The sequence below is a fragment of the Suncus etruscus genome, chromosome 10, assembly GCF_024139225.1.
Source record: "Suncus etruscus isolate mSunEtr1 chromosome 10, mSunEtr1.pri.cur, whole genome shotgun sequence".
Taxonomy (NCBI): Eukaryota; Metazoa; Chordata; class Mammalia; order Eulipotyphla; family Soricidae; genus Suncus; species Suncus etruscus.
The window spans coordinates 4715851-4737889 of NC_064857.1; the positions used below are offsets into that span (position 1 = coordinate 4715851).

The 22039-nt window shown below is 37.3% G+C and overlaps 1 protein-coding gene across 1 annotated transcript in view; it reads left to right on the forward strand.

The window, feature by feature from the left end:
* Positions 1–20361, forward strand: part of CDH17 (cadherin 17) — a 96837-nt gene extending 76476 nt beyond the window's left edge. The window contains exons 13-18 of the mRNA XM_049782414.1: positions 4189–4433; positions 6954–7084; positions 10194–10433; positions 14571–14687; positions 14824–14937; positions 20261–20361. Of these exons, the coding sequence (XP_049638371.1) occupies positions 4189–4433; positions 6954–7084; positions 10194–10433; positions 14571–14687; positions 14824–14937; positions 20261–20361 (948 nt within the window). The remainder of the gene's footprint in view (positions 1–4188; positions 4434–6953; positions 7085–10193; positions 10434–14570; positions 14688–14823; positions 14938–20260) is intronic.
* Positions 20362–22039: the final 1678 nt, after the last annotated feature.

Sequence of the window (22039 nt, forward strand, 5' to 3'; positions counted from 1 at the left end):
TAGATTCTTTGGTTTATATATTTAGAACATATATGGTCCTATGATTTTACATGTTCAAGTGATACATAGGATTAATTATGTTTTAGAAATGCTGTCCTACATATTTACTGCTCCTTACAAGTCTAGATTATTGTGTGACTCTTGGGGCCAAGTTATTGTCAAGAAATAGGAGACTGTTTGATCCTGGACACACTCATAATTCTCTTCAGAATTCCTTTCTTGAAATTAAGTATTTTGTTCTAGCTTTAATTTTTTTAGAAGCAAATGTTACCAATTTTCTATTATGGCTAGTCCTTTTGAAGTCTTAGCACATGATCTATTTTTTAAGCAGTCTGAGAATCATTTGTAAAAACTGAACTTTTTTTCATTACCACTCATCGGCGAAATGTTAAATATTCCCAGTTGCAACTCCTTTCCTTTAATACTTTATCTCTGCCTCCAGGTTGAATATAAATCTAACGGGTTCACTTTTCAGGTCGTTGTGTGCAGGGAAAAAATGTGGCAAGAGCATACATTTTCAGCTAAGTATTCCTGACCAGATGTGACTAAGTCCTTCTTCCCAAGAGGCCACGAAAGAGGCATATCCCCCCTATTCAACAAAAGACCAGACACATAGTTGGACAAGGCTCATCCCTGATTTTATACTATCGAGGATCATTTGCAGTTTGTTTATGGATTATACCTGGCTGTGTTCAGGGCTTATTCCTCATTCTGTGTTCAGGGATCACTTCCAGCTGTGTTCAGGGAACCATATTGGGATATGAATTTGGGTCATTAAGGTGCAAGGCCAGTGCTTTACTCACTGTATTAACTCTCTGGCCCCATCATTTGAGAATTTAACTTGTAAATTTTCTTGGAAAATTTGATTTAGTCTTTTTCCAATGTGAAAGTTCAGTGGGTTGCTTATTTTCTCTTTTGCTCTTTTATCTCATACATATATCATAAAACAGGATGATCTCCATGTCCTGGCCAGAATGACCTTCAACACACGTTTCCATAGCTGCTCCAGAGTTATATTCCTTAAACACAAATCTGATCTTGACAGTTTTATGCTTAATACCTTTCTCTATTCCTCAAGGGTACAGTTCTAGTTATCTACCGTAGCTTTAGATATATGGTCTTCTCTTTCATCTCGTACTGGTGATACAAGTTGCCACTTATTAGTGAGAACACTGTATCATGTTTTTAGCCCTCACCTTGAAAGTCACAGTGGTGGAATGGGAAACTCAGGGTGGCATTTACAATTGGTGGCCAGGATGGGCTGTGCTGCTCAGCGGAGTTTGGGTTTGGCCTGATAAGCTGGAGAGGAATACGGCAGCTTTTGTTCAAGACAGTTTTTTCAACAGGCTGCTATCATCCTGCTCCATTCAGCAGGCTTTAACATTTTTGTCCTGCCTTTATCCTTTGAGCTGGGAAGTGGAAGAAGCTCCATTTGTACTTATGCACTTGTTCCAATTATTTTTTTTTGGGGGGGGGCTACATCTGGTGACGCTCATGGTTTATTCCTGGCCATTCGCTCAGAAATGGCTCCTGGCTGGGGGACAATATGGGACAAACATCTGGTGACGCTCATGGTTTATTCCTGGCCATTCGCTCAGAAATGGCTCCTGGCTGGGGGACAATATGGGACACCGTGGGACCAACCCAGGTTCATTCTGGGTCAGCTGCATGCAAGGCAAACACCCTATTGCTGCACCATCGATCCGGCCCCACCTTGTTCCCAATTAAAAAGCCCTATCAGATGGCAGAATCAAGAATCAAGTCACAGTGGGAAAACCCTGTAGACAGTGGGTGCTTATCTTTATGAATGGCCTCTCAATCTTTTATTATATTTATTAATTGCTTTATTTAGGCACCATGGTTACAAATTTGCTTTGCATTTGCATTGTTGGGTTTAAGTCATACAATGTACACCATCCTTCACCAGTGCACCCTTTCTGCCACCTATATAATTTTATATTCTCTGTGTATATCTTCGTATTTTTCTTCTCAAAGGATCTTGGATTTTCATATCTAAAATTATTTCTTCTTCCCAATCAACAATCTACCTGCCATACTTTTAAATTATACACTAGAAACTGGATTTTGATGTAATATACGCAGGATAGTGAGGTAAGATTTTCCTCCAGAATCTCTATGTCTAGAGAGATAGTACAGCAGGTGTGTCACTTACCTTACATGCAACTGACCCAGGCTTCTTATAGGGCCCCATGAGTTCCACGAGGAGTAAGACCAAGTGCCCCACCATTACAAAAAAAGAAAAGATTTTTCTACAGAATCTATTCTTTCTTGGGTCCCTTAATGGTTCAGGGACTTGGACCTTTTCATTTTTGTATTTCTTGATGACCATTCTTTATACTGTAGGTATTGTCCAATAGGGAAAAAAATAAGAAACAAAGTTGAATATTACACAGCTTCTTCTTCTGGGAAGTGTCAAGTTTATGGGGAACCTGAATCTAAAATAAAAATAAATTATAGTAATATATTATGTACCATGAATGACAAAGTACAAGGAGCTGATACTGTAGGTATTGTCCAATAGGGAAAAAAAAAAAGAAACAAAATTGAATATTACACAGCTTCTTCTTCTGGGAAGTGTCAAGTTTATGGGGAACCTGAATCTAAAATAAAAATAAATTATAATAATATATTATGTACCATGAATGACAAAGTACAAGGAGCTGGTCTATTTGGGAATAGAGAGTAGGTGTGGGTATCAGGGAAGCTGATGTTAACAGGTTAACATTGAAAGGACTCCTGACTAAAGGGAGAATTTTTTCAGAAGTCAGGAAAAGGCAAAATTAACACTGTTATGTATCATCTTGCTTCATGTACCTAAAGTTAAATAATTTACAATTCACATGTAGATACTAGGTCTTTCTGTCTGGAAAAGTGAGAAAAATAATTCAGTTTTCATAATTCAGTTTGTACCTTAGGTTTTATGGGGGGGGGCAGTTGGGCCACATTTGGTAGTGCTCAGGGGTTACTCCTGGCTCTACACTCAGAAATCGCTCCTGGCAGGCTCGGGGGACCATATGGAATGACGGGATTTGAACCACCATCCTTCTGCATGCAAGGCAAATGCCCTACTGCTGTGCTATCTTTCCGGCCCCTGTACCTTAGGTTTTTATTTGATTTTTTCTTTTTGAAAACACATACACACACACTCACACACAGACATATAAAATCTCATAATATTAAGATTTTAGTTTTCCTGGTGCTTATAAATCCAAGAAAACCCTTTAATCCTTGCTAAACAGTCCTACTTATGGTCTTTCATTCTTAAGCTGGCATTTAAGATTCGAATAGTCAACTCTGTTTTGAGAAGGATATAAAAAAATTCATGTGAAACCAATTGCTGAAGTGATATTTCAATCTTTTCTATGCTGGTTTGTCAAGCATTGTTCACTTGAAAGCTTACAGTCAGTAATTCAATGTTCTTTGAATTTGGGAAGTGTCTTGGATAATCCATCAGTTAAATTCTACTCCACATTAAACTTAAAACATTTAAATATAATTTACTTTATTAAAATACCAGGTATTACAGTAGTTGAGAATAACATTTATTTACATGTAAGTGATAAAGAAATTATTTAAAAAAAAGGGAAAGAAAAGAGCAAAGAAAAAAGAAAAAGCATATAGCAACAAGAAAATTTGTGAAAATAATTATCTCAGAATGAAGTCATTCTGTAATTATCAGAAGATTTAATGGAGCTCTTGTTGCTAACTGATCCTTCTATTACTTCTTTTGTTTCTGAATATTAGGTGGCTTTAAATTCACATTGATGTCTAAGTTGGAAAATTTGAAAAATTTGGAGCGGTCATGTGGCCACGTACATGGTTGCATGGTTCAAGATAAAATTGTTTTTAATATTGTCATTCACAGTTTTTTCTTTTATTGAGGGGTTTGGATCCAGGAAATCCATCACTTTATGAGTCTTTTGTGGTAAATAAATTTGAGGAGGGCTGTATTGATTTTTCTTGGGAGTCATAATGCATGTTAGCACATTGCAAGTCGTGATAAATTCTCCAAGGAAGTAATTTCCGAGGCTCTATTGTCATTGTGAGCAGTAGGTTTTTTACTGACACTGTCTAGGAAAGAGTTTTATAAGAAGCCCAGGGAATGAAATGCTTAAAGAAGGTAACCACCTCCAAATTAATCTTCCTTTTTTTCCTTTCCCCATCTAGCCTCTTGATTTTGAAACAACACCCGTTCACAACATTGTGTTCAAAGCAGAGAATCCAGAGCCACTGGTGTCCGGTGTACAATACAATGACAGTTCCTTTGCCACATTCCAACTTATTGTGGCCAACGTTAATGAAGCGCCTCGATTTACCCAACACGTATTTCAAGCAAGAGTCAGGGAGGATGTGGCTATAAACACTGTAGTAGGCAACGTGACTGCATGGGATCCGGAAGGCCAGGACATAAGGTAAAGGACAGCAGTGCTGGGTGGCCCAGACTGCACTATGATTAAGGTCAGTGCTGGGGAAGAAAACCTAGAACAGGAGTTAAAACGATCAAACTGATTTTTCCCTAAAAAAACAGTCAGGTACCTGAAGGTGGGTCCAGTGCACATGGCAAACTCAACTGTGGTTGGGTAGGGTGGAGGGAGGACAGCATTAATCCAAGAAAATCTAGGTTCTGGCAAATGGGAAACAGTGGTTTCCGTTCAACTCACTCACTCCATGGTCAGCTAAAACTGTGAGTTCTGCAGGTGGGGTTCCCAGTGGGATGCTCCAAATTTTGTCCTGTGTTTCTGTGGGCCAAGAGGTGAGGAAGAATTCCAGAACCAAAGGTAGGTAGGCAGTTACAAGCAGAGAGGAAAGCCCAATTTAGACAGATGGGTTCACATAAATATTTAAAAATATTTAGATGTTGGACGCTTATTTTCTTTAGCTCCTTGGAAACTGGTGTATGATAAAAAATGGATTTCAGAGTCTAGTTCTAAACAGGCTTGTTTTCAAGTTGAGGTGCTAAATAAAATGTGTAAATATTTCTATTTTAGCGATTTTTTTTGTATAATAGAAACCATATAAATTTACCTTGAAGTTTTGTAGTGAGGGGTTGGAGCTATAGCACAGCGGTAACGTGTTTGCCTTGCACACGCCCAACACAGGACGAACCCTGATTTGAATCCTGGCATCCCATATGGTCCCTGGAGCCTGCCAGGAGCAACTTCTGAGCACAGAGCCAGGAGTAACCCTTGAGCATCACCGGGTGTAACCCAAAACCCAAAAATAAAAATTTTATAGTGATAAATTTGCCCAAGACTTATATATATATTTATCTTGATAGTGCTATCTATTACCACTTTGAGAGCATGTACTTAGTATACATGTAGGTAGAACTGAATCCAAATCTTGAACTTCTAACTAACCTAACTGTAACTTCTACTAACCTAACCGTACTATTTATAATGGGATAGATATTTTATTATGACTTAAACCAATAGTTATAAATGACAATTCTTCAAATTTCTCTAAACATTTAAGAAGAATATTGACTTCCCATAAATGGTCATTTAGGTCTTAGAATCAGTTTTATGAGAATATTTTGATGATTCCCTACCTATGTAGGTTCAAGAACAGTGGGGACTATATTGTTTGTGGTAGAGTAGACAGTAGAATGAGCAATGGGGTAAATGATGGGGTAAAATGAGTTTATAATCTTACAGTTGTTTATTCATCTTCTTTGCCTTCCGACTTCTTTCTTCCTTTCCTTTTTTTTCTTTACATGCCAATTTTGCTGGAAGGTCTGATTCCCCTTTTCCCACAAAGCTATTATTAATCTTTTTGCTTTACCTCAGGCAGTCTTTTCTGTGGAAACAAGCTTCCTTTTCTTGACTCCATAAAGATTTCTCTGGGACTCATCCAGGCCCTTTTCTATTGTATCAACCACATTTTGTTGTAATTTTCTGTTTGTGTGTCTGTCTCCTTCACTACCTAAGTTATTTTTACCTCTTGGTCTACTCCCTGGTAGTTGCTGGCACTAAACAGATTTTTGTTGAATTGAGGAATTCACTGCACAGATTACTAACAACCTCTGAAAATCCACACATCACATACCATGTAGGTTAAAATAATTTTTAGAAGGTGTGGTTTGTTATCATTTTTTAAGTTTTTCTTAAGGTTCCTTTAAATTGTTTCCCATTTTTATTTAAATATCTCCAATTGAAAATCACAGATTCAATTTCAAAACTGAAATATCCAGAGGTGAAATCAGCATGAAAATGTGCCCTGGTCAATTCACTTTATGGCCTATAATTTATAAACCAACTCATACTTTTCTGAGTTTCTTTTTGCTTTTACCTTACCTTGATCATTTATGAAATTACAGTGCTTTAAAACAAATCATTTTAATGTGCATGTACTTGGATTGAATCACCATGAGACAGAGTTATGAAGCAGAGTTTAAAAGGTATTTATGGGTTGAGTTTTAGTCATACCAAGTTCCAAAACCCATCCCTACTAGTTTTAAAGGTATTTCCATGTTACCTTAACTGGAATTATTTGATTGCCTGAGAAGTTTTACTTTTCCTTGCATGTTTTGTTGCTATACCTTGTAATGAACAAATTTCCTATGAGATATACTTAAGGTATTTTTTTGCACAAGGTTAACCATGGCTCAATCCCTAGAACCAATATGGTTGCCTGAGCAATTCCAGGCATGATCTTTGAGTATAGGGCTAAACATAATCCCTGAGCACCACCAGATTTGACCCCAAAAATCCAAAAACAAGAAAAAAGTTTTTAAGTACATTACCAATTTGTTAGTATAAACAAATCTTCCTTTGGAAGACAAATAGTATTTAAGGAATATTAATAGTACTATATAAGTTTTCTTTAAATGTGCTAAAAGTAAAAGCTAAGTGATAAGTTTATATACCATTACGTATCAGAACTATTTTCATGCAGACTAATAGTTTTTATTTCTCTTTCATTTTATAAAGTTATTCACTGAGAGGTAACAAACGAGGATGGCTTAAAATAGACCCTGTGACTGGCGAGATTTTTAGTGCAGCTCGGTTGGACAGGGAAACTGAGGAAGTATATCGGGTACAGGTGGTGGCAACTGAAACAGGTAAAAAAGATTACTAGGGGGCTCTTTGGAGGGAGGGTAAATGGAGGGAAGGCAAAGTGGGCGGGTAACTCCAGTGGTATCAGAATATCATGAGCTTAAAGTATCAGGATGAAAGGGTCAAAGTGCTTACGTTTGAAGTGCTTATGTTTCTGGTTTATTTTAAAATAAATGAGTTAGTGAGCTTCACAGTAGTTTCGGAGGACAAGATTCTACTAGGAGGCTAGCTAGGCCTCTGGAAAGCTGCTCACTCTCTGGTTTCTGGTAGGTACATTAGCTTCTAGAACAATCCTTACATCCTCAGGTGGACTTCCCTTGGAAGCAGCTGGAGCTGGAGCAATAGAATAGTGGTTAGGTTCTTGCTTGCTTGCAACTGACCCGAGTTTAATTCAGGACACCCTCGTTCCTCTGAACCCCACTAGAAGTGATCCCAGCCCTGAGCACCTCCGGGTGTGGCCCCAAACCCAAACAAACCCAAACCACTGCCTTGCTTCTTTAGCTTAAAATCACAGCGCCTCACTTTCTGTTTGAAACAGAAAATTGTTTTGACTCTTGTCAACTTCAAGATGTGCCTGAATCCCCTAGGAATTTTTACAGTAGAAGTACTGGAAATTCAACCCAGTGGATCTGGGTTCTATCTTTGTATGAATGAACTTGTGGAAGGAAAGATTATTTTAGAGATCACTCAGAGAGGCCTGAATCATCCTTATATAATTTTTTGGATCCTATGTAATCCAGTTGTGCTATATTCCCTCAATGTGTTGCTCCAGGGAATTAAAAAAATCAAAACTGTCACAGGAATAGTATGCTGAGCAGTGATAAGAATGGTAATTAAAATGTTAGGTTTCTTTGCATTTAATGGAATTTTTCAACTTAAAGAAAAAAATTCTGTTGCTCTTATCCTAACCAGTAGCTCTAAATAGAAGCCAAAATAGCTACCTGGCTTAGCAAAAAAAATGAGACTTGAATAAATTATTATTGAATACAGTTTATACCAAAAATCTTTTTAAACGTGAGACCCATAATGAAACTTGGAATGGGAAATTTTCAATAGGGAAGAGTCACAGAAATGGTCCCTGCATATGAAATAATTAAGAAAGACAAACACTGCAATTATGCCAAGCTGAATGCAGAAATAAGGAACTGTGTGGCAAGTTTGAAAGGCATGTACGTGAGTGGTCAGCTTGAGACAAGTAGGGACCTCTCCCTTGGTAGCTATCAATGAGCACATTTCATTATCACATCATATATGCCTTTAAAAGCTACTAATTAGAGAGATAGACACAGAATAGGCTCACTCATCTATGGGTTTTAAGAAAAATAAAAGATCATTGTAATAATGCTCAGAGACAATAGAGATGAGGTTGGAAAGGACAAGCTCATGCTATGAAGCTTACCACAAAGATTGGTCATTGCAGTTAGAGAAATGACTATACTAACAACTATCATGACAATGGTAGTAAGTGAGAGAAATAGAATGTCTCAAAGACAGGCAGAGGATAGGGGAAGAGAGAGATGTGGCCATTGGTGCAGGAAGGTTGCACTGGTGAAGGGGGGTGTTCTTTTTATGACTGAAACCAACTACAATCATGTTTGTAATCATAGTGCTTACTTAAAGATATTATTTTTAAAAAAGACCTTAAAAATAGCTACCAACTAATCAGAAAGGAATTTAAGCTGAGTTTTTGTGTTGTTCACTGACTTACCAAGTTTTCACCATGGGTATGTCCTAAGTACTTCTCATTTTAGAAATGCTAAGAATTATAACCAGACAATAGTTATTCAATGAAATGATGCAGATAGAGGAATTTACTTCAGAAATCCAGTACCTCTTTCTGCTTTGGGCTAAGTATAAACTACAGAACCAAAACAGTTGATAAGAAAAATAAAACTCAATTAAAATTACTTTACTATATGCAAAGCAATTCAGACTTAGAAGCCTCACAAACAAACTTTTATGATTGATATCAGAATGATGACATTAAGTCATCAATATAGTAACTAATTCCTTGTAAAACACAGTGAAGTCAACACTCTCCTTGCCCTTTCTCTGGGCACAAACAAAGACACTGAGAAATTAAGTAACTTGCCCATTTCAACAGCTACCACAAGGTCACAGCATTCAAATTTTCACACTCTACCACAGTAAGTAAACCCTACTTTTGAATAAAATGGCACATAGTATCCTCACAAAGTTACATGATTTACAGCTGAGGTTATGAGGTTTAGAATACCAAACGAGGGCCAAAGCAATAGTACAGGGGGTAGGATATCTAATTGCATGCAGCAGAGCCAGGCTGGATCCCTGGCATTTTATATACACCCAAGTACAGTCAGGAGTGATTCCTGAATGCAGAGCCATGAGTAACCAATGAGCATCGCTGGTGTAATCCCAAAACAAAACAAAAACAAACAAAAAAGAATACCAAGTGAACATACCTATATCAAGGCTGAAAACAGTTGAGAGTGTTGGCTCTAGGATTAGAGCTGGGTACGCTTTGGACAAGTCACAAAACAATACTGAAATTCAGCTTTCTAAGACCTAAAAATTAATATCAAAGTTGTGGTTTTTTAAAATTTTTTATTAAGTCACCGTGAAACTCCAAAGTTATTCATGATTGGGTCTCAGGCATATGAAATTTCAACACAGATCCCTTCACCAGCATCCACTTCTCTCCATCAGTGTCCCCTACCCCCATTTGCAAGGCACAAAAATATTAGCGTATACACATTAGTTATCACTAAAACTTGTCAGCCAGCAATGAAATCAGGTTTGATTCTAAATGCTTGCTTTCTATTCCCCCCATTTACTAAAATTTTTGAGTTGTAAATGTTTTTAGAAAATAAAATATTCTTGGGGCTGGAACGATAGCACAGCAGAAAGGCATTTGCCTTGGAGGTGGCCAACCCTAGATGATGGACCCAGGTTCAATCCTTGGCATTTCATATGGTCCCCCAAGCCTGCCAGGAGTGATTTCTGAGCGCAGAGACAAGAGTAACCCATGAGCACTGCTGGGTGTGGCCCAAAAACCAAAACAATAAAATAAAATATTCTTTTTTCAAGAGAGGAATGAGAGAGCTGATCGTCTCCTTTTACCATTCAATTCCTTAGGTGGCTCTGTCTTGAGCACTACAGCGGAGTTCAACCTGGCACTTACGGATGTGAACGACAATGCCCCACGCTTAGCCAAGGAGTACACAGGCTTGTTCTTGTGCCATCCCCTCAGTGCTCCTGGGAGTCTCATCTTTGAGGCCACTGATGATGATTTGCAGCCACCTCAGGGCCCGCAGTTTACATTTTCCCTGGGCAGTGAATCCTTGAAAAACAGCTGGCAAGTTTCCAATGTCAACGGTAAGTTGTGAAACATATGTGGGAAACCGGATGAAGAAATTCCTTTGTATTTGCCTTGAGAGGTTTGCACATTCAACAGGGTGCTTTTCAATGCTACAGAAAAGAAATTAATTCTTGAGAAAGTTTCACAGGGAAACAACTAAGAATGAGAAAATACTAGAATTTAAAGGAAGATCTTTTTTTTTTTTTTTTTTTAAAACTATTTAGTGGGGCTGGAGAGATAGCGCAGCGATAAGGGCTTTTGCTTTGAAGAGGCCTACCCCCGGAGGCACCTGGTTTGATTCCCAGCACCCATATAGTCAGTCCCTCAGCCTGCCAGAAACAATTTCTGAGTGCAGAGCCAGGAATAACCCCTGAGCACCGCTGGGTGTGGCCCAACAACCAATCAATCAATCAATCAATCAATCAATCAATAAAGTTTAAAAAATATCTAGTGACTGTGAAATTAGAAAGTTGTTTATGGTTAGGTTTCAGGCAATAATTGTTTCAACACTGATCTCTCCCACTCTCATTTGCTTCTCATCTACCAGTCTGCTTTTGAGAGAGGCTTTTTCTGTTGCTGTTTTATTTAAATAAGTTTTGCACTGTAGTTTACAGTACTTTTTTTGATAAGTCTTTATACATATACTTTACCACCATTTATACCACCTCCTCTTTCCAGTTGAATATCTTCCTCTGCCATAGACACTGCCCCCTCACGGTCCTATCCCTGAACCCCAACTTGAGTCACATGTTTTCTTTTTTTTAATTTAATTTAATTTTATTTTATTGAAACCATTGTGATTTACAAAGTCCTTCATAGTTGGGTTTTGAACATATGATGAATCAAGGCCTATCCCATCATCAGTGTTGATCTCCCATATCCTCCCACCCCCCAGTCTGCCAGTATAACAGACCATTTTAAGTTTATATTGTTAAATGTTGGGTCAATTGATTCCAATTTTATTGACTTTGGCTTGGATATTTGGTTCTGTCCATTTGTTTTTTGGGGGCCACACCCATTTGATGCTCAGGGGTTACTCCTGGCTAAGCTCTCAGAAATCACCCCAGGCTTGGGGGGACCATATGGGACGCCAGGGTATCGAACTGCTGTCCTTCCTTGGCTAGCGCTTGCAAGGCAGACACCTTATCTCTAGTGCCACCTCGCCGGCCGCTCAACTCAATAATTTTTAAGTGCATTTTATACAAAAGAATATGCTTTGAAAAAAATTTAAAAAGTAGATATATAGGGCCCGGAGAGATGGCATAGCGGTGTTTGCCTTGCAAGCGGCCGATCCAGGACCAAAGGTGGTTGGTTCAAATCCCGGTGTCCCATATGGTCCCCTGTGCCTGCCAGGAGCTATTTCTGAGCAGACAGCCAGGAGTAACCCCTGAGCAATGCTGGGTGTGACCCCCCCCCAAAAAAAGTAGATATATAATAAATTATAAACTCTTTTCAAGGCACTATTTCTAATTTTAAAGAATTGAGCAATCTTGGGTGGGCCATATGGGACGCTGGGGGATTAACCACGGTCCTTCCTTGGCTAGAGCTTGCAAGGCAGACACCTTACCTCTAGCGCCACCTTACCGGCCCCATGTTCTGTCCTTTTTAAAACTCTATCATTGGACCTGAAACAAGTTGGCTCCTGGCCCTCATCCTTTCATATTTGTACTTCTCCTCATCCACTCCATTTTTCTCCCTCCTTTTAGCTATATTCTGGGGCCAAGGCTATTGGAGACAACTCCCATTTAGACCATTGCATTTCTTTGTACAGTTATTCTAAATACCACATATAAGTTATATCTTTCTGTATTTATTCTTCTTCTGGCTTACTTCATTTAACATAATATCTTCCAGCTCCATCGATGTTGCAGCAAATTGCATAATTGCATCATTCATACTGCTATGTAGTTTTCAAATTGGATCATATGGAAGCTCAATTTCTAGTTTTTGAAGAATGCCCATATTGTTTTCCAAAAGGGCTGAACCAGTCTGCATTCCCACCAGCAAAGAATGAGTCCCCTACTCCCCATATCTGGCCCAGAACAGGTTGTTCTTGTTCCTTGTGATGTGTGTCAGGGCCTTTGGCATGAGGCGATAGATATTGCATTGTAGTTTTGATTTGCATCTCTCTGATGATTAATAATATGGAACATTTTTTCGTGTGTCTTTTAGACATCTATATTTCTTCTTTAAGGAAATGCTTATATTTTCTCCCCATTTTGGTTGGGCTTTTATTTGATTAATTCTGTTTTTATTAAATAAAATATTTTTTAAAAAGTATATTTACTTAAGCACTATGATTACAAACATGTTTGTAGTTGGGTTTCAGCTATAAAAAGAACATCCCCTTTCACCAGTGCAACCTTCCCACCACCAATGCCTCCCATCACCTTCCTCCCCCGCCCCATCTGTATTCGTGACAGGCATTCTACTTTTCTCACTCATTAACATTGTCATGATAGTTGTTAGTGTAGTTATTTCTCTATCTGCACTCACCATTCTTTGTGGTGAGCTTCAGAGCATGAGCTGGTCCTTCCAGCTTAAGCCAGAATCTATAAAATTTGAAGAAATTCATTTGAAAACGTATTTCATTGGTTAATCCAGATGTTTGGTGTTATAAATTTTTTCCTCACTATAATTTAGAAAGTTGCATTTTGCCATATGATTTATTTATTTTATTTGGTGGGGGGGAGGGAGTACTTAAGATTACTCCCAACTCTGTGTCAGAGATCACTTCTTGGGGGCTGAGGGATAGAATCTGGGTCAGCTACCTGTAAGGTAATTTAACTATCTTCTATACTATCGTTCTGGCCCCAACTTTATTGTATTTACTTATGGTTTGGAGGTCATGCCTAGTGACATACAGGGGATACTCCTGGCTCTGCATGCAGAACTTACTCCTAGCTGTGCTTGGGGAATATATGGGATATCTGGGATGAAACCCAGGTTGGCTGTGTGGAAAGCAATCACCCTCCTCATTGTCTGTCATTCCAGCCTCTGCTTTTATTTTTATTCAGTTCAAAATCTGGTCTAATTTCCTTTTACAAGAAAATTTAGAAGTATTTTACTTTGTCTCTACATGTTTAGTAATTTTATAATTTTTCTTGTTATTAATTCCTAACTTAATTTCATGGTAATTAGTAAACACCTGACTGGAAAACATTTATAAATGTATTTTTTGTGTGTTTTTGTTTGTTTTTGTTTTGTTGCCTCATCCGGTGGTGCTCAGGAGTTACTCCTGACTCTGTTCTCAGAAACTACTCCTGGCAGACTTGGGGGGACCATATGGGAAGCCAGGGATCCATCCCGGGGTTAGCTGCTTGCATGGCAAATGCCCTATCTACTGTGCTATTGCTCCAGCCCCAGAACTGAATTTTAATTTCAGTATTTGAAATGTACTAAAAGAAATTGGAGAATTGGTAAAGTTCTCCACAACAATGTGATTTACTGTGTTTAGATGAATTAGTTTTCTCCCTTTGAATATTAAATGTCACTTTCCCCCCACTAAGCCTTCCCCTAAGGTTTTACCTTTAACATTTGCTTTAAGAATTTAATTACTTTGTGCTTTAGGAAGTTCTGTTTCTTTTTGTACCTGAGATTTTCTCAACTTGTAGATAAGGTTTAACCAAATTTTGGAAAAATCTAGAAATTGTTTCAAATACTCTGTCTAGTGTTCATGGAACCTTATAGAACAGTTTAAGTCTAATATTAGTGGACTGCATTTAATACTTTTTTCTACAAAGAAATTATGAGCAGAGAATTTCTTTCTTTTTTTTTTTTTTCGGTCATACCCGTTTGATGCTCAGGGATTACTCTTGGCTAAGCACTCAGAAATTGCCCCTGGCTTGGGGGGACCATATGGGACGCCGGGGGATCGAACAACGGTCCTTCCTTGGCTAGTGCTTGCAAGGCAGACACCTTACCTCTAGTGCCACCTCACCAGCCCTGAACAGAGAATTTAAACACTGCTTTTTGCTCATGTTTTCTTCCATGCAATATGGTAAATGCTCCAGGTGGAATGGTGATAGTTTATGTAATTTATCCCATACTTATATCTATTTTTAGTCAGTCTTAATACAAGATGTAATGATAAGCTTTCTTCACTTTCTTCATGAATTATGCTTTGATGCCATTCATGTCCCTGATTCCTACAGGAACACATGCCAGTATCTCCACCAAGCATAGGAACTTTGAAGAGAAAGTTTATAATGTTCCAATACGCATCAATGATAATGGTCAACCACCTTTGGAAAATACTGTCTATTTACCAAGTAGGTATATTTGGTACAGGTAACTTGAGATAATTTCTGTCACCCTGGGTATTGGAGAATATTCTTGTCACTATATGGGATTCTGCAAATGTTTCTTGAAAAAAATTAGCCTACTAAATACTATTTTGTTTTTCAGTTACTTTCTGCAAGTGTGAATCTGGAAGTTGTTACCGACCTGCAGGCCAACAACCTGGAATACCCACTGTGGGTATGGCTGTTGGTATACTCCTAACCGTATTTTTGATTATTGGTGAGTACAGTTTCTCAGACTTAAGAATTCCTGTCTTGGAACCAACGAACATAAGTTTAACTTTATGTCTGTCTTCATGAATTGGTGACTGCTCAAATGCCAGCATAAAAAAATAACCAAGATATATAAAACTGTCCTGCTTTTGGAGATACTGCTTTAAAACTACCCTCTACTTATTATTGGGAAGTATGAGAGTCTTGAAAGCATAATTATTATACTTTATGACTATTTAATAAGATTTTGTGATGAAGGAAAAACAAGTGTTGTATCTCTGCTCTGTCAGGCACTGTTCTTTTTTTTCTTTATTTAAACATCTTGATTACAAAGATGATTGTGATTAGGTTTCAGTCAGGTAAAGAACACCCCCCTTCACCAGTGCAACATTCCCACCACCAATGTCCCAAATCTCCCTCCATCCCACCCCACCCCCACATGTACTCCAGACAGGCTTTCCAGGTCCCTCATTCATTCACATGATTATGGTAGTTCTCAGTGTAGTTATTTCTATAACTGCACTCACCACTCTTTGTGCTGAGCTTCATGAAGTGAGCTGGAAGTTCCAGCCTTCCTTTCATTGTCTCTAAGGATTGTTGCAACAATTACTTTTATTTTTCTTAAAACCCATAGATGAGTGAGACAATTCTGCGTCTCCCTCTCTCTCCCTCTCACTTATTTCACTCAGCATGATAGACTCCATGTACATCCATGTATAGGAAAATTTCATGACTTCATCTCTCCTGATGGCTGCATAATATTCCATTGTGTATATGTACCACAGTTTCTTTAGCCATTCGTCTGTTGAAGGGCATCTTGGTTGTTTCCAGAGCCTGGCTATTGTGAATAGTGCTGCGATAAACATAGATGTGAGGAAGGGGTTTTTGTATTGTACTCTTGTGTCCCTAGGGTATATTCCTAGGAGTGGTATAACTGGATCATATGGGACCTCAATTTCTAGTTTTTGGAGGAATCTCCATATTGCTTTCCATAGAGGTTGGACTAGGTGGCATTCCCACCAGCAGTGGATAAAAGTTCCTTTCTCTCCACATCCCTGCCAGCACTGATTGTTCTCATTCTTTGTGATGTGTGCCAATCTCTGTGGTGTGAGATGTTATCTCATCGTTGTTCTGATTTGCATCTCCCTGATGATGAGGAGAATTTTTTCCTGTGCCTTTTGGCCATTTTTATTTCTTTTTTTTTTTTTTTATCAAAGTGTTCATTTCTTCTCCCCATTTTTTGATGGGATTAGATGTTTTTTCTTGTAAAGTTCTGTCAGTGCCCTGTATATTTTGGATATTAGACCCTTATCTGATGGGTATAGGGTGAATAGTTTCTCCCACATGGTGGTTGGCTCTTGTATCCTGGGCACTATTTCTTTTGAGGTGCAGAAGCTTCTCAGCTTAATGTATTCCCATCTGTTGATGTCTGCTTCCACTTGTTTGGAAAGTGCAGTTTCCTCCTTGAAGATGCTGTTAGTCTCAATGTCATGGAGTGTTTTGCCTACGTGTTGTTCTATATACCTTATCAAGGTATGATATCAAGGTCTTTAATCCATTTGAATTTTACCATCATACATGATGTTAACTGGGGTCTATGTTTGCTTTTTTGCAAGTGGCTCAGTCACTGTTCTTATCATGAAGGAGATAGTCATAGAAGAGATATACACAGCTCCTTCTCATAGACCATGTATAATTTTATATAGCAATGTCAGTCCTGTCTCCATAATTATTACACATCTTAACTGTTGCAAATGTTTTTTTAAATATTTTCAAAACAGTAAACTGATTCTCTAACCAAATTTATTCGGCTATAGCATAGCTGTGATTTTATCTTGGCCCTTGGCCTATCTAGACAGCACTATCTAATCCAGTTTTCATCACATTATTGTGCACAATTCAGAGCTCCATAATTGTCTTCTTTAACCTTTTGACCTCCACCAAAATTAAATATTAGCAATAAATAATCAATTCACATTAATGAGAAAACAATATTTATATAATATTATTTACTTTCTCCTAAAATTAGAATTATTTCAAGTATTCTAAATTCTTTTTTGCCATGACCCACCCAGTTGATCAAATTGGATTTTGACTCACAGGTCTAAAAGAGATTTAATTTTTTTTCACTCTTCCATCTAATTCCTATTATGGACTGTATAACATAGTCACATCAGATTATCTTGGGTTTCCACTTCATTGATTTCTGCTCTAAGCTTTGTTATTTCCTTCTGCATGCCTACTTTTGATTCCTTTTGTTGAACATTTTCTAATTTTACAAGGTGTGTCATTAAGTTATTTATGTAATCCCCCTCTTCCTTCCTGATGGATGCTTGCAAAGCTATAAATTTTCCTCTTAGTACTGCTTTTGTTGTGTTTTACAAATTCTGACTGTTTGTGTCTTCATTTGCATTTGTTTCAAGAATCTCTTGGTTTCCTCTTTGATTCCATCTCTAACCCACTGGTTGTTCAGTATGAGCTATTTAATTTTCAGGTGTTAAAATTTTTATTCTGTGTCCCTTCGTAGTTCACTTTTAATTGCAGTGCATTATGATCTGAGAAGGTAGTCTGTACAATTTCTATCCCCTTTATTTTATGAAGGTATGTTTTATGGGCTAACATGTGGTCTATCTTGAACAATGACCCATATGCATTGGAGAAGAATATATGTCCAGTTTTCTGGGGATGGAGTACCCTATATATATCTACTAGGCCACTTTCCTCCAATTCTCCTTTCAGAGCTACTATATTTTTGTTGAGTTTTAGCCTGGTTTACCTTTCAAGGGGTGACAGGGCGGTGTTGAGGTCTCACACTATTATTGTGTTGTTACTAATATTTTCTTTGGAATTTGTCAATAATTATATTAAAAATTTTGCTGGTCCCTCATTGGGTGCATATATTTATGAATGTAATTTTTTCCTGGTGCACATATCTCTTGATTATCAAGAAGTATCCATTTCTGTCCCTTATTGGCTTTGTAAGTTTTAAAGTCTGTGTCATCTGATATAAGTATGGCCATTTCAGCCTTTTTGAGTGAGTTGCTTGCTTGAATGTTTGTCCTTCAACCTTTGACTTTGAGTTTGTGTTTACTCTGACTATTCAAATATGTTTCTTGGAGGCAGAAAAAAGTTAGATTCAACATTTTAATCCATTTTGCCACTCTGTGTCTCTTAACTGCTGCATTTAGTCCATTCGCATTGAGAGATCGTCATGGATTTAGAGACCGTCATGGATTTAGTCTCTTTTTTGTAAAAGTTATCTTGTATTGGGTCTGCCTGCCTTAACCTAAACATTTAAGTTCTTCTTTTAATGTTGGTTTTGAGTCTGTAAATTTCCTCAGCTGTTTTCTATCTATGAAGTGGTGTGTCTTTCCTTGGAACCTGAATGTAAGTCTAGATGGGTAAAGTACTCTTGGCAAAGCATTCATTTCATTGAGTTTCGTTATCTCTGCCTTCAGGTCTTGAGGGTTGCTTGTGACAAATTTGCTGTAAACCTTGAGGATGATTCTTTGTACATAATTTCCCATTTTAATATTGCAGCCTTTCGTATTCCATTTGTGGGATTTGTTATTGCGACTAGAATGTGCCTGTGGTGTTTCTCTTTGGATCTCTTTTAGCTAGTACTCTTTGGGCATGCAGTATTTGGTTGCATGCACTCTTTAGCTCTGGGAGTTTTTCTGCAATGAATTCCTTGATTCTTGATTTTTCATGGAGATTTTCTTTCTGGCCTCTGACACTTTAATTATTCTTCTGTTGTTTCTATTCAGCTTAATGCAGACTTCTATATTCATTTGTTCACATTCCTTGAGGTTTCTTTTCCTATTATCTGATCATTTGTTTTAAGGCTCTTTTCCAGCCTCTTCTATTGGATGAAGTTGTTACATATCTCATCTTCCAGCTCACTGATTCTGTCTTCAACAGCTGTTACTCTGTTGGTGAGGCTTTCCAGTGAGGTTTTTATTTCAGCTTCCAAGTTTTTTAGCCCTAATATTTTGGTTTGGAGTTTACTTTTTCCTACTTTCATGTATTCTTCATTAATATTTGTAGTCCATTAAGTTAGTTCCCTGGAGTTTTTGAGTTCCTTGAGAATCCTCCAAATGTTCTCTCTAAAGTCTTTCTCAGAGAGACTATGTACATGCTGGTACTTCTTGGGTCTTCAGATCCATTATCTTTATTCTCTAGGTTTGGTAGTGTTCTGTAAGTATCATGGTGATGTTTTCCCATAGTTCCTTTGCAATGTGTTTTTTTCTATGTAGTGTGCTGTTGTGTATTGAATAGTGACTAAGCACAGCAGTGGAGCAAAGCAGAGTTGCTGAGCTTCTCTGTTTTGTGTCTCTGGGCAGGTGACATTGTTTTCCCTCAGCCTAGGAATGGCTTGTGTGAGTCTCTCAGCTTAACTTTGTCTTTTAGGATGGGGGGGCACTCATCCCTCTGTTTCTCAGGGCTTCTGCCAGCCTCCTGTTGAAAGAGTTTAGGATTCTTAAATGGTCTCTGAGCATTCAGTCATTTATGCACTTATTCCTCTTGAAAATGTATTGTCAATTAATTCCCTTAAAAGTAATTTTTTTTCAAAACTTGGTTTGATTTGGGCTATAGAAATAGTACAATGGGCAAGGAGCTTGCTTTGAATAAGGTCAAACAGTTTTGATCCCCCAGCATCTCATATGTGCTTGGTTCCCCAACCAGACCCAATAGTGATCCCTGAGTCAGGAGTAACCCCCGAGCATCACCAAGTGTAAACCAAAGATCATAGATATATGTATTATATTATTCACAGTGCATAATTGACTCAAAAACACACTTTATTTTTTATTTCAGAGATGGGAGAAAACACAAACATTGTGTAGTCTATTCAAGTTAGAACCATGAGTTAGATATCAATAAAATTTGGTATTTGGTGTGGATGTAATAATAAGTAGGATTTAGTTGTTAAATAGATAATAGCTTTCTGGTTGTAGTTTTGATCAGACATTTTTATAGGAAAGATAAAGAATTAAATATAAATTCACAGCCCAGGAACTGTCAAATGTGTAACCTTTAGAGTAGAAAGCATTTAATCCTAGATTCCTTGACAAAAACTCAGTGATAGTCAATAATGTACTTAATAGTCAACAATGACATTTAATATTTATTTTTAAACATAGGTTATAAGCCCAGTTATCCAAGAAAAACCTTTGAGATCCCTTATTTCCCAGGACAAAAATTTTATTAAACAATAAACAAAAAATAAAGTCTTATAAGTAATTTTTTCATACTAGATTAGTAGTTTATAAATTAATGTAACTCTGTTTTAAGATTTCATCTCTCTGACATTGAGTTTTCTCTTTTAGGTATAATTTTAGCAGTTGTGTTTTGCCGAATGAAGAAGAATAAAGATAACTTTAATGTTGAAAATGCAGAAGCAGCTGAAGCCAAACCTTTGAGAAAATGAATTTGAAAAGGAATGTTTGCGTTTATACAACCATCCTATTCCATAACAACCATTGCAACCAATCATTTTTCTATTCATATAACATATATACGATAGGGTTTTTTCAAATAAATTGTAAATAAGAGTATGATGTTTACTGTTGCTTTTCAGTATTTTATTATTCTTATGTAGTTCCTGTATACAAAGATAAATGTTTTCTCCCATGACACATTTTACCTCTACAAAAGCCTTATTTATCTAAAACAAAATGCATGTTTTTCTTTATGTAGAAAAGGATGAACAGATGAAATATTTTGTTCAAGTTTTCTTTCATCCAAGAGATTTGTCAGCTGTCTGGCACATACTTTTTTTTTTAAAATTCTAATTGTGCTTTTGTTCTGATTATTCCTTGTGTCCCTTATCCCCACAACTCTTTTTGTAGTTTTACAATTTTAACACATTTGTTGGAGAAAATTACAAGGTAGAGTCTCAGAAAAAAATAATTAAAAGAGGAAATTTTTTAATAGTTTGAATAAATTCTTTTTCTTTTTTTGTGCCCCATGTGAATTTTGATGATCTTTGAAATTTTGCCACACTGACCTCTGCATAGCTTGTGGTAGTTATATATCATTTCTACTTCATAAAGCCTTGGTATAGAAACCATCCATCAGGTTTACTTGCTACCTACCATGCTTACAAATGCTACGTATGTTATCTTTATGTGTATATGAATAAAGTTTTGGTTATTGTATGTTTACAGTATTGGGTAAATTAAGGATGCATGAAAGAAGTTGTGACAAAAATCAAGAATGAACATTGGCTTTGGTTGTTTTCCAGAGGGTTTTGTCTCTGTTTCCTAGTTGCTGTATTTACTGAGACAAGTATGGCCAATGATGGTTACCTATTGTTTATCAACATTGCCTGCCATATAGTTCAAGAATAAGAATAAAATGAAATAAAATGTAATGACTCTTATGACATAGACTCAGCAGATCAAAACAAATACAGGAGTGTAGCTAGAGCACTGACCACAATGACAACTACCATAACAATGATAGTGAGGGAGAGAGGCAGAATGACTGTCTGAGAGACAGGCAGGGGGTTGGAGTGGGAGAGGGAAATTGGGGGACATTGGTGGTGAGAAGATTGCATTGGTAAAGAGTGGTGTACATTCTATAACTGAAACCCTATTATGAAATTTTTTGTAAACATGATGATTAAATAAAATTTTTTTTAAAAAGAATCAAATACATAACGAATTAAAAACTTTTTAGAAGGTACTTCAAAATAGTGGCATAGGAAGGTCACCTAAATTCATTAAACAATTTCTTCTGAACACTAATTAAAAATCTTCTCCACAATAAAGTATAGAAGAACCTTCCGAAGGTGGTATATGAGGCAAAGACATCATCTCAGCATCTCTCATACATGCTTGCTTTTCTCCCTAACTGGGGACCTATAATGAAGAAGAATTTCCTAAATCGGAAATTTTGACCAAGAGGGGAATAAGGGATTCATGTTCCAACCCAAGGAGTCTAGATCCTATATAAAGAACAGACATTAGCTCTTAAAGTGTCTGCCAGCAGAGCGGGAGACTGTGGTGATCTTCTGGATAAATAAAATGGAAATTCAACATATCTGTATACATATATGCTACAGAAAACTAAATACTAGAAAGGAAGTCCATACCAACAAACAA